This window comes from Topomyia yanbarensis, chromosome 2, assembly GCF_030247195.1.
Source record: "Topomyia yanbarensis strain Yona2022 chromosome 2, ASM3024719v1, whole genome shotgun sequence".
Taxonomy (NCBI): domain Eukaryota; kingdom Metazoa; phylum Arthropoda; class Insecta; order Diptera; family Culicidae; genus Topomyia; species Topomyia yanbarensis.
Genome location: NC_080671.1, coordinates 11,041,245 through 11,053,898, shown reverse-complemented (window position 1 = coordinate 11,053,898; position 12,654 = coordinate 11,041,245). Strand labels below are relative to the sequence as shown.

Below are 12,654 nucleotides of genomic sequence, written 5' to 3'. Positions count from 1 at the left end.
TAGATTTAACAAATTCGTATCCATAAACACAAATCAAATGCTTAAAACTTACTACCGTACTATAAAAAGATGGTTTTTGCATTCCAAATTTTGCTTAGTATAGTTGCCAATCATAATGAATCGAGTCGCGACACTGCACCTTGTAGCTTTAGTATAATTTATGTTACTGAATGAAGTCAGCTGCTGACTGGCCGTTAGCTATTCATTTGAATGCGATTCTATTACATTTATTAAAGTTAAATCCCATGCTACACTTATTTGTTGTCGGTTATTAATCAAATGTAAGATATATCTAACGCAATCAAACGAAATAAAATAGTAACAATTTTTTAAATAAGATTATAATGAATTTGAAACAAATTAAAAACTCTTTTTATAATTTCCTCTATTTTTACGTTTGACAGATGGGTTCTTTTCAAATGTTTGGCTAGATATGGTATACAAATACAACATTTTTAGTTCAAATCTGTTTAAATAGTAAATAGTCTGAGGTGATAACCGGTTCCGTTGCTCCCTTCAGTATAGTTCGTTTGTTCTCCTCTTAGGATATTACGGAAAGAAGTTACGGAAGTTTGTGGCATCCGATTTGCTCTATTTTATTGAGATGCGTGGTAATAGAAGAATCCTGATGGACGGCTTTGAACAAAGAGAAACAATATTGATCACAATATATACGCGAACGGAGGTCTTAGTGGAATGTACGTAATGTTTCAAAGGTTTTCTTCCATTTAATTCCACTATTAAACATAGTGGCATTAAATGGAAGAAAACCTTTGAAACATTAATATTGATCAATGATACTCCATATAATTATCACAGATCCTAGCTGTCGAAATCGTACAAGGATATATCTTCACATTCAACGAGAATTTAAAAAGATGCTACCCGTAGGATGCATCCAGTCAGTCGAGATTTAGCGTAGTTTGGATTTACTTCATTTCCAACCAAGTATTTTTTTTGAAAATTATTCTTGGTAATAAGAGACGGCAATTCATAGGTACACCTAAAACTATATGACTGTGCGATGATGTCGTATTTGATACTATCGTATATAAGAAAAACATCCGTCTTTTCAAGCTTAAATAAATCCAGGACATTGTCGTTTGGAAGTTGATTAATATATAGGAACTCAACGGTTTGTTACTTTTTCTGTAAAAATGGACAAATTGATACGAGCCGCTGATATTTGAAAATTGCTGTTCGATTGGATCAATACTACGTTTTAGTCACATTCGTTTCGGAGAACCTATTACGCCAAGCTCTTTGAATAGAGGAAATATGCTAGCGGAGCATGTCTGCTTCCATTCACGAACAATAGATACAAAGTTGGCCACATCTAGCGAGTCATAGCTGTAGGTATAATTTGTCCGCTGGTCTACCAACTTCTTCGGCCAGGGTTTCATTGGTTTCGAATTCATCGGAGCTTTTCAAAGTCAAGAACTTATATGTCGTGGTGCAGGAGACGCCAGTTGCTAAAAGTTTATTCAAAATTGTCTCCACGGGAATGCGCTGTTTTCAAATATCCAATCAAATCTTGTTTGGAAATCCGGACGTCTTGTATAGTGTGTAATTTTACTAAATTTTGGATTGTCTTTGAACATTATTAGTTTATTGTTCGAGGGACATGTGCAATTTCTTTTTCTCACTATTATCACCGAACATGCCATGATCTTTTACTTTGTTGGCACACGAACATCAGGACCACATTGAGCTATGCGGAGGCATGGGAGCTATACTTCTTAAATCTCTCTCCTCGCGACAGTGATTCGGAATATATATGGCATATGGCACGTTCCGTATGTAGCAGCGGCAACAGTCCAGCCGGCGCGGTCATCGGGATAGAACCAAATCCGATCGCATATCGGTTCCTCATGTGGCATGTGGCATATCCTGCAACTCCCGAATGTGCAAAAATTCAGTGTATTGATTGCGGGACTGACACCGCCTTGAAAACATGAATCGAGCAGGCCCGTGAAAATTTTCCAGACTTTTGGGTTGCCACACGTAACTACTCGTTGTGGAACCCATATACCTCCGTAATATTTCGGAACCAGTAGTTCCCAATGATATCCATTGTGCTCTTACTGGGATATCAAAACTTAATGGCCATTTCGGCGTCACAATTGATGTAGGCACCAATTAACAGAGAGTTGGCATCCGATGAACGCTGTCATATTCTAAAATGATTAACCAGATCGTGAAACTGACCGTGTACAAACCTTTGCCAAACATTTTACCTCTTGTCTTTTTGACACCTTATCCAATACTTCGTTCGCCTCGTCTTTCACAGTTGTTTGCTTTTTGCAGTTCCAAGACCGTCGCGGATGATTTCCTGTATGCTCTCAAGACCCCCATGCCAGTGATATTGTCCGAAAATGGGCACAAATAAATCGTTTGGACTGGATGTATTTTTCCAGTAAACACTATTAACAATATTTGTTATTTTTCTTGACCTGAAAAACAGTTTTCACTACCAGGTTATCGTTAACACTAATAAAATTACAAATATTTTTTTGCTCTCGTGAACGGATGTGGTTTTAGTAAATGCTGTTACTAGTAAAGAGAAAAAACTAAGAAAAACTTCTCCCAATCGCATTACGCGCATCAAATGATTGTCATTTGGTTCAGCCCGAGCACTGAAAACAGATGAAATACGAATGATGAACTGCTGTGATTTGGAATGATGATTATCAACGCCATCGTTTACTTTTTCGAGTGCAATCAATTCCTTTACAGTTAAGTTTATCATTTAAAAATCGACAACCTGTTCATTCCAATTCAAATATGAAGTCATTCGATCTTGAATTCACTATTTTTTGAATGATTGCCATTCGAAATCGTCAACATCGAGTTTTTAGGCCGTTCATATGATAAATCATACGCTATATTGCAATCATTTTTGTTCAGTGTACCTTCAACACGGTTTACCTAATTTTAAGTTCCCCCACGATACCGCGAGATTGAGTCAAAGGAACTCAATTTTAGGTAGTTTTTTGTTTCCGTGCATTGATGTTGACGCCCTGTTTGACATTTCAGAATAAACTTTGTTTATATTCGACGAGTTTTGAGTTGAACCATCGGCATTTCCCCACCGTTTAAATATTTTAATGCGCATCTCGCATATTATTTTTCATTCTCTTTAGTGAAAGATATTGTTTATCAACATTACTGTCATTTCGGCTGATAGTGTTGTTTCCCCAATAATAGAGTTATTCCAGATTAGCAAACGTTTTCCTAAAGCGACAGGCAAGCCAGCGTTAATGTCCATCTGCTGCATTCCTATTTGTCCGAACAGCAATGCTAATGGGAAACCCCCGGAAATCGCTTCGAGAACTTCGGTTAGCTTCCATCCATTCCCTCAGAATGAAATACTGCGTTCACAATGGTTTGATGCTCTGGCCATCTCCAATCCCCTCCGTTTTCGTTGGAAAATCAAAACTGTTTGCTCCGATCATTTTCTCCCTTCGGATCTGCTAACCAAGGATGGCGAAATAAGGTTGGCCGACAGGGGTGAGTATCAGTTAATAGTGAAATTGGATGCAAACATTTCTCTAAGCTAATTCACATTTCAGCAATTCCCTCGATTTGTGATTTGGATGATGAGGACACCATGAACGTAGCGGAAGATGAAGACCAGTCCAGAATATCCCACTTGAAAGACCAATTTTGTCGACTTTGTTTTCACAAACATTCAACACTGTTTCCTTTGAATGCTCGAATTCACAACATGAACTTAACGGAAATAATCCGCTTGATTTGTGGAGTACAATTTCACCCAAATTTAAATCTTCCCAATCGAATCTGCTCCGGGTGCATGACGAAGGTCGACTTTGCATTTAACGTTCGCCTCGAGTTTCAGATGAACGCGGAAAAATTGCGAGCTTTGGTGAAAGAGGGAAGATTGTTGAGCTACTACGAGCAGTATGAACCGCCTTCGAATGTATCAAACGGAACGAAAGATAGTTATATCGATAGTATTATGAAAACCAGTCGAGAGGTATTGGTTGAGCGAAACATAATTAAGACCTCCAAACACACCGATATTCATGACTTTGAGATTTTAGTACTCGACGACAAAACAGCGCCGTCACACGGGACATGTGCAATACGGGAACAATTTGATAATGTCGAACACTTGATCGAGCAGGATATGGTAAACGAACTGGATGCATTGGGGTACGAAGAAATTTGGGATGAAGATATTTTGAATCCAGTAGATCTTGAAGCGTTTCGAAATAATATTAAGGCTGACCAACAGGAGGATTCAATTGTTTATGATCTTACTGATGATAATGCTAGTGGTCACAAAAAGAAAGATGCTAACGATCCAAGTGATGCGAATAAGTCGTACGTGTTTTCTTGGACAGAGTTGGTAAAGCCAAAGAAAAGTCGACCAAAAAAACCAGCGAAAAAATTGGTGATGCCAGAGCTGATTCCCAACAAATGTTACGTATGCGTGCAAGCTTTTACCTCCGAACAAGTGCTTGAGGAACATCTAACATCTCACGTAGCGATGCTGCCTTACAAATGCGAACAGTGCAGTATTGAAACTAATCCGATCGTACTAAAAGGAATGGTGTCCTTAAACCGTCACCTACAATCGCATCTCTATCCATACACTTGTCCCCAATGTCCACAGAGGTTCTCTACACAGTACGGTAGATATTCGCATATACGTTGGATCCATCGGAACTTCCAGAAAGATGGCTTCACTTGCGATGTCTGTGGTAAGACGTTTGATAAGAAACGAACATTCTTGGCACATGCGTTGAAACATCGAAGTCAAACTGAGCAACGCTTCAAGTGTAGCAAGTGCTGTAAAGTTTTTACTACCAAGGTTTCACTTGACCGACACACTCGAACGCACACCGGAGAGTGTCCCTTCGAATGTCCTTATTGTGGAAAACGGTTCAACCACCAGTACAACTTTCGGCAGCACAAGCTGCTCCACTTGTCTGGTCAAAAATCTTATCGCTGCGAACACTGTCCGAAAGTTTTTGTGAGATTTGCTTCATTGAGACGACACTTGCGGGAACATTTTCCAGATCGAATACAAAATTCAAATTCAGAATCTGTAGAACCACAGGAAGTTTCCTCCGTATGTCGGTTTTGTTCGGTACAATTTTCCGATTTTGAGGCCAGACGAGATCACGAACACAGGCAGCATACAACGCACCAGGAAGTGTTGGAAACAATTGAACTAGTATCGAAAGAGGAAATTGAACAACTGGTTAGCGCTGGATTTGTACAATTTTGAGTTTCCTGAAACATTTTTTCGGAAGGGAACGCTTTATCCAGTAAAAAACTGAGTGGTGAACATAAAAATTTGATGTTTGTCTAAACCTTTATTCCCTTTTTAGCTAGATTTCTATATTTTGCCTTCATCGACACCCGCTTGTTGTGTGCTTTCATCTGTTTTTTCGTGGGAGGTTTTGTTTTCCTCTTGTCCAAAATTGGATCCCTCTCAATCTCTTTTGGTTGGACCTTTGGAACCAGAGTTATATCCACGGCTTCCGGTTGCGTTCGGTTCTTTTTTCTCAGCTTTCGGATTTCCGCATTTTTCTTCTCAAGTAGCAAAATCTTTTGATGAGACTTCTTTTTTCCACTTTCGGATAGACGAACCCGAATCTGCCGTCCGTCGAGATAGCTTCCGTCTAGAAGAAACGCTTTCTGTAATCGATAGAGAAAAAATAAAATCAAATGAACCCTTAAATATCACAATTTCTTTATTCACCTGAAAACCCTCCGGATCCAGCATTTCAACGAACGCAAACCCGGACGCTCTTCGTTTTGGAATGCGAACGCTTTTAACACGACCAGCTTTCCGGAAGTGCTCCTCTATCTCCTCCTTAGCGGTAGAAAAGTCCACGTTCGAAATGTTCAACACTAATCGTTTGTTACTTTTGATTGCCTGCAGAATGGCAGCTAGCTGTGATTTTGTTAGTGTAGGCAGATTTCCGTCGGAATCGTCATCATCGCTACTCGATTGGTCCTCAGATTCACTGTCGGTATCGGCTCTACTCCGTTTGTTAACGTTTTTTCGCACTTGCTTTGGGAGTGGGAATTCTTCGTTCAATGTTTTCACTGTTGGCGTTGGCTTGAAACTGTGTTCCACGTCGTAATCGGAACCACTGTCATTTGCTTCCTGCTGAACCGGTTGCTCAGGATATTTCCGTTTAACTTTTACCATCTTTACTTAGCAAAACAAACTTCCAAAAAACCTAACACACTTAAAATCCATTACCTACCAGTAGGTAATTTTAATTTGCTGTCCTTATTTCACTGCCGGAAAACGAGGGAGAGGGAATGATTTTTTTACTCAAAATTAATGGGATGAAGTTTAGTCGGCTTTGGGGAATATCTCAATATTTTTGGGTAAATTTGGACTCCCTCTCTTTCGTTTTTCGTTGGAAGAAGTGGGATGCACAGATTTAAAATTACCTACTGCTAGGTAATGCAAGTTTTCTGTGAACGTTGAAAACGTAAATTAGCACGTTGGATGGATTGATTACAAATTTTGACAGCTCTTGGTGCAAAGGCTAACATCATCGCTCTAAAAGGATTTCATTGGATTATAGCATATTGTTTATAGCACAGCTCTTAAAGTGTTTTAGCCCTCTGGTTGTGGAGTTTTGGATTACAAACTGTTAATTTTATATTCGTTGTCTAACGACAAACCGACACATATGTAGTGACCGATATCTGATCGCTCATCGTCCGCGTCCTCGTGTACTAACTCTGGATCCACTTTGATGTCAACTTCTTCCGTGCTAGGCCAAATCTGAAAGCAGCTTTCGAAAATAATTAGCTGCTGTATGAGGGTTCGGCGGCGTTTGTAACATGTAATGTAGTTAGATTGCACTAGCGAGGAAATGGAGAAATTTGGCATCGTCAGGGTGCACCTGATTTGTTCGTTCTTCCGTAACGGCAAGCACACGCCGAAAGAGTGCTCTACATAGGCCAGCGCAGAAATCACACCTGTCGGAGCTGTGGGAGGAATGTGGCCACTTAATTGTAAATGTGAGAAAGTACATAAACAAGTGAGCGAGAAATGCAACTAAAATCCATACCGTGTACATCGCCGTTTTGTATGTCCAACAACACAAGAGGATTAAATATTTTTTCAAATTCCCGTTCTAATCATTTTTTGTCCAATTGAAGTCTACCTACACTTTTTGGGGTAGACCTTGTCGCTGTAGAGTTCTATACAATTCCTTTCACACACACTAATTGGGGTTTTGTTTTCCTCCAGCTGACATACATAAAACTCAGCCAATTTAAACGTTCGAAATAGCTCGCCTGAAGTATTTATAATGGTGTTAAAATGCTCTGTGTCGCTGTAAAACTTATTCAGGAGACGTACTCTATAGATATCTGACGTTTGAAATACGCACAACAAGATCTCGCAATTTTATACCATTGTCGTGATTTTCGCTTGGTGCTTGAACATAATTGTTGAGCTCCATGGTTGGCTGCTCGTTATGATGTCCGAAAAAGCCACCTGCTTTTGTTAGCACGTTGCTGCTAGGCAACGGTTGTTATTGCTGGTAGACCGCTGCACCGTTGCTCTGCTGGTAAGCTCCTGCTCTGCCGGTGGACTGCTGCTCTGCTAATGGACTGCTGCTCTACTGGTGGACTGCTGCTCTGCTAGTGGACTGCTGCTCTACTGGTGGACTGCTGCTCTACTGGTGGACTGCTGCTCTGCTAGTGGACTGCTGCTCTGCTAGTGGACTGCTGCTCTACTGGTGGACTGCTGCTCTACTGGTGGACTGCTGCTCTACTGGTGGACTGCTGCTCTGCTAGTGGACTGCTGCTCTACTGGTGGACTGCTGCTCTGCTAGTGGACTGCTGCTCTGCTAGTGGACTGCTGCTCTACTGGTGGACTGCTTTCCTTGACGTCCGAGTATCGAATGAGTCCAAAACCAAAAGGACCCTTGGTTTTATAAGCGCGTTAGAAAATGGACACATGTTCTCATCAGGCATTTCGGTTGTCGACTTGATTCCTTGCAGTAGTTCTAAAAGCTGTGGCCCTGCTTTAATTCTGAAAACATCCATTTTAGTGTTTTCGTCAGTTGCTTGAATCAAATTCAAGGAAGCAACAAGAATGTTCTTCCAATATGCGTAGCCCTTTTTGTCAATTTCCGCTTCACCCTCTGTAGGTTTACATTCAGGGATGTTCATCGTACTCAGCGACATATTGTTAACACTTGCAATTAGTGTTCCTTCGACGTTTCCAGTTGACTCGTCACGTACAGTACTGCATCTTATAGGGTCAAACGCGTTGGGTGCATCCGAAACCGCCAAAGTATTCAACAATGCATCTTTTTCATTCCGAGTTCGAGCCAACTCCTGCCTTAATGCAGCTAATTCTTCCAGAAGCATCTTTTTCGTACTTCCTTTCTTGGACTTCCTGTTGAGGATACCGAAAATTTTCTATTAAATTTCGGTCTTATTTTCATAATTATTCTGAGAGTGCTCTGCCTTCACATCAGAGAACTATACTCTTTTTTTTTTAATTAATCAAGCTTCCGCCTTCTCATCGGAGTCTTATTTATGCTGATTTCCTTTTTTTTAACCAAATCAGAGTAGTTGCTATAAAAATTCCATAGTTCATACGAAAAAAATAATTGGCGAACATACTCTGACTAGAGTTCTAAATTGAAATCAACAATCACGTTTCAATGTTTCGTTATTTAAATAAAAATGAGTACTTTCCGCCTACACATCGGAGGTACATGTGCAGTATAGTTTTCTGTAGCTCTGCCTTCTCATCAGAAGCTTTGTAAGTGCGAAATTGGCCAACACTTTTTTTAGCACATCATGGTAACTTACCTTCTTGGTTCGTCATGTGTCGTACCGCCTGCGCCATTGTCGTGATTTTCGCTTGTTAAAGGTAATGGTGCATTTTTGCGAGATAATCTTAAACATGTTTTGCATAATTTGACATGGTTTTCAGTATCCTTACTGAGCTTTGGCCACCAGAAATAGTTTCTCAGAATCCTTTTCATAGATGCAGCTCCCATATGGCCTTGATGTGCAATCTGGAGCGCTTTTCTCGAAGTTTGTATGGTAAAACCACCCGATCCATTTTAAAAATCAAATCTCCTAGGGTATGTAAATACTTTGCTTGTGATTCGTAACAACGGTGTTGTTTTTTCCAATGCCCTGTTTTCAAGGATGTTCTTATTTCTAGTTGCTCCTCATCTTACTCGGCGTATTTTTCTATTTCATGCCAGGAGAAATCCATAGTTCCTGCATCTAACAAGTATAGAAGGTGTCGATCTGCCGTTTCATCGAATGACTCTATTTACTTCAAACCGCTTAGAATTCATATGAAGAAGAAATGCTATTGTTATCACGCGCACACATACCTTCTATGTGTCAACTGTATAAACTATCTATGCACTTACATAAGTTATATATGCATACTATTATAGAATGGGGTTTTATGTGCCTAATAGTTATGAAATGTAAATGTAAGATTAATATTTCTTGTAAATACACACATTAGGTTTATGTTCCAGCAAATAGTGTCTATATGCCTCCGTTAATTGCAAAAATCTATGTGTAAAATCAATTTTTTTTTGAGTGATGAATATTTAAAGAGCGTAATAAAAGGCTAGAAAAAGTTGATAGCTTTAGCTATCAGATGTTGGTACCAGATAACGTTAGGTATGCTCTGTGTAGTCGATTTGTATTTGTATAAAAAAGTCCAACTGACAATTTGTCTAAATGAACTAAACTAATTTAGCAATTAACAAGTCTAATTAATGAGTATTAGGTTGATCTCAATGCTGGAGCTCAAATGTACAAGTGATTTTGTGTACGAATAATTGTGTTCAAGATTGTACATAAAAATGTGCTGGAAACGAGCACAACACAACAGAAAGCATAGTGTTTGAATGGACAAGCTCAGCCGCGTGTTGAATGGAACTGGGTAGCGTACCTCCACAGCCAGTCTAACGGACTTCTAACTCAGCTACACTGGCTGTAAAAACACACGACGCAGTGATCTGCTTCGCCTGCCGTTCAACAGGTAACTGAGCTTGTCCGGCCAAATCCGTTCTTTAAATAGTTGATGATGACGTCATTCATTGAAGCGTAGCGCTCTAGGTACACAAATATGTCGTACCGGACTTGGGAAGCGCTATCTTCTGTGTATAAATGTGAGATATTTTGACGAGGTTGTACATTATTTAAATTTTCAATGCCATGATATCAAACATTTTTGGGTTTATCTATTGGAATCTATTCTTGGAAGTATTTCGGGGCGATATATGCAAAAAATTGAGATGGTTGAATTATAAGCGTTTAAAATTGGACCACTTTTCGTTACATACCATTTTTGAAGAATTTGCAAAGTGCACCCCCATATCGAAAATAAAGACGTATAGTATATTATAGTCCTATGTCAAAAGTACGTGTCAAATTCATAGTACTTTAATTACAGAAAAGATTTTAAGTACAATGCATTCGTGCGTTAAATACGCAAAATATTTTAATTACCGCCAACAGGTACGTACTGTAAGTACTTGCACATCGACATTAATTACATTAAGTACCTTATTTAGTACAACAGAATGTAGAAAATAAGACAAAAGAACTAAAACCAACTTTATGAATGATGAATATTAAACTTTCATTAAATTGACTCCCACCCACAATCATACAATGTAATCCATTTCTTTCGCTTCGGTTATTTCTTATTGGTTGTATGCCACCCCACGTGGAGATCTTAAAACACATAAATTAACTACGCCACCCAGCAGAGAGCATTCTTGCAACGGACGACGAAGCGAACGTATCAAAGAAACAGCAGCAGAAGCGGGTCGATTTTCTCCCCATTCTCCCAGTGGATAGTACAGTGAGCGGGTCGAGTTCTCTCCCCACTTCGATTGGTATAAACAGTGGTGCTATTCCAATCGAAGCTCATCCCCCAATCATACAACAATCAGTTGTAAACGATCAAATAGGCTAAGCAAAAACACAATCAAACAAATATCATCCCAAAACAAAGCTGAAAAAAAATTGTGTCACTTAAAATGTAAAACATCACAGAAATGTAAAGAAAATATACCAATAAAATATTGAATGGAAAAAAATCGAAGCTCATTCGCATTTCGGACGGCTTGGCGAACGGATCGCCTCAGGAAGCAGCAGTAGCAGCGGGACGAGTTTCTCCCCATTCTTCCAGCGGGTAGTGCAGTGAGCGGGTCGAGTTCTCTCCTCACTTCGATTCAAACAGCCGTGCTGTTTCAATCGAAGCTCATTCGCATTTCGGACGACTTGGCGAACGGATCGCCTTAGGAAGCAACAGTAGCAGCAGGTCGAGTTTCCCCCATTCTCCCAGCGGATAATGCAGTGAGCGGGTCGAGTGCCCCATCCCCCACGCTATCTTTCAACCTTTAACACCCAACTAGCAGCCATGGAAGATAATCGGTTCGTTTTGGCTTCCGAAGAATCGATGGAAAATCACGACACAGAAGTATTGTACTTTAATGACATTCAAAATGCGTTGGTATTTTCAATACGACGCACTCAAACCTACTAGTGCTTGCCCCTCGACGAAATCGATGGGGTTATCCATGACTTCTTTTGTTATTTTTCAAATTATCTGCATAAATTTTAACTATCATTCAATACCTCCATACAGTGATTTTTGACAATGGAAGGTTGAAAAATGTTTTATTATTATTCAGGTATTATAATAACTCGTTTTATTATCAACTAATCATTCGCACAATTTGTCTGTGTTATTATTTTTGGTATTTTACCTCTTATGAAGAGCTTATTAACACGACAATGTGGTATTCAGTCGTTGGTATGGAAAATCCGTATTTAGGGTAACCAACCAATTTTGGACCCCTAGAGGAAGTGAAATTACGTAAACGTCAAAAAATATTTGCTTACCTATGTTTTTTAATGCAATACATGCACGAGTCTGCTCCAAAATTACTGTTCTTGAAAGAAAACTGTCAATGGATGTATAAAAATTGACATAAACTCGAAAATGACATTTCTTCACAGCATGAATCTTTCACTTTTCGGACCCTTCCACACTAATTTGGTCAGTGTTCCAAGCATATTTTCGAGACACTTAATGTGACTGAATATATTTTGGAAACAGTGAAGTTTTTTCTACTAAACTGACCTACTGACTCGTTCTCTTTGCAGTATATTCAATGCATGAAAGAAGAACCTAAGCAAATCAGTGACTGCCAATCAAAAATGGTACATTAATCTTTATATGGAAGGCTGACTGCATGAAGTATTTTTTTTAGTTCTATCATTTTGAGAAATAGAAAAATTTTCGGTACAATTAGGTTACTGCAGACCCAGCAAAGCAGCATTAAATGTTATGCAATTGAGTTAACAATAATATATTTCGTGTAACAATTCATCTGTAGCAGTATTATGGAGTGACATCCTCAAGTGGATGATAAATAAAGGTTCAAAGTTCGTCAGGAATTTTCTTGTACTAAAATTAATTTTTAATTCTTTTGCTTACGAGGTGGTTTCTTGGTATTCTTTCTAAGCTCAATTTTTCTTTGTTTCCCTTCTCTTACTTTCCTTTTTTCTTCAGTTTTCGCCTTGTGGTATTCAACTGTCCAGCACAATGTTAAAACAGCAGCATTACCCTAGTAACGATTGAGG

General features: G+C 39.2%; 2 protein-coding genes across 8 annotated transcripts; one reads left to right on the top strand and one right to left on the bottom strand.

Annotated features, from left to right (window-relative positions):
• Window positions 1-3,154: 3,154 nt before the first annotated feature.
• On the top strand, window positions 3,155-5,346 carry LOC131678776 (zinc finger protein 350-like). Its single transcript, XM_058959069.1, has 2 exons — window positions 3,155-3,510; window positions 3,573-5,346. Exons 1-2 carry the CDS (start codon window positions 3,261-3,263, stop codon window positions 5,255-5,257), a joined length of 1,935 nt encoding a protein of 644 aa, XP_058815052.1. The 5' UTR covers window positions 3,155-3,260; the 3' UTR covers window positions 5,258-5,346.
• LOC131678780 (uncharacterized) lies at window positions 5,314-6,547 on the bottom strand. Of its 7 annotated transcripts, none has more exons than XM_058959077.1 (3): window positions 6,446-6,547; window positions 5,735-6,229; window positions 5,314-5,670 (listed from the first exon to the last, which is right to left on the bottom strand). In XM_058959077.1, the coding sequence occupies exons 2-3, from the start codon at window positions 6,188-6,190 to the stop codon at window positions 5,338-5,340; spliced, it is 789 nt and encodes a 262-aa protein (XP_058815060.1). In that variant the 5' UTR covers window positions 6,191-6,229; window positions 6,446-6,547; the 3' UTR covers window positions 5,314-5,337. The 7 variants fall into 7 exon arrangements, with proteins under 7 accessions (XP_058815060.1, XP_058815058.1, XP_058815061.1 ...); XM_058959075.1 differs by having other exon boundaries at window positions 5,735-6,244; window positions 6,446-6,531; XM_058959078.1 differs by having other exon boundaries at window positions 6,442-6,529.
• Between the last annotated feature and the right edge of the window lie 6,107 nt (window positions 6,548-12,654).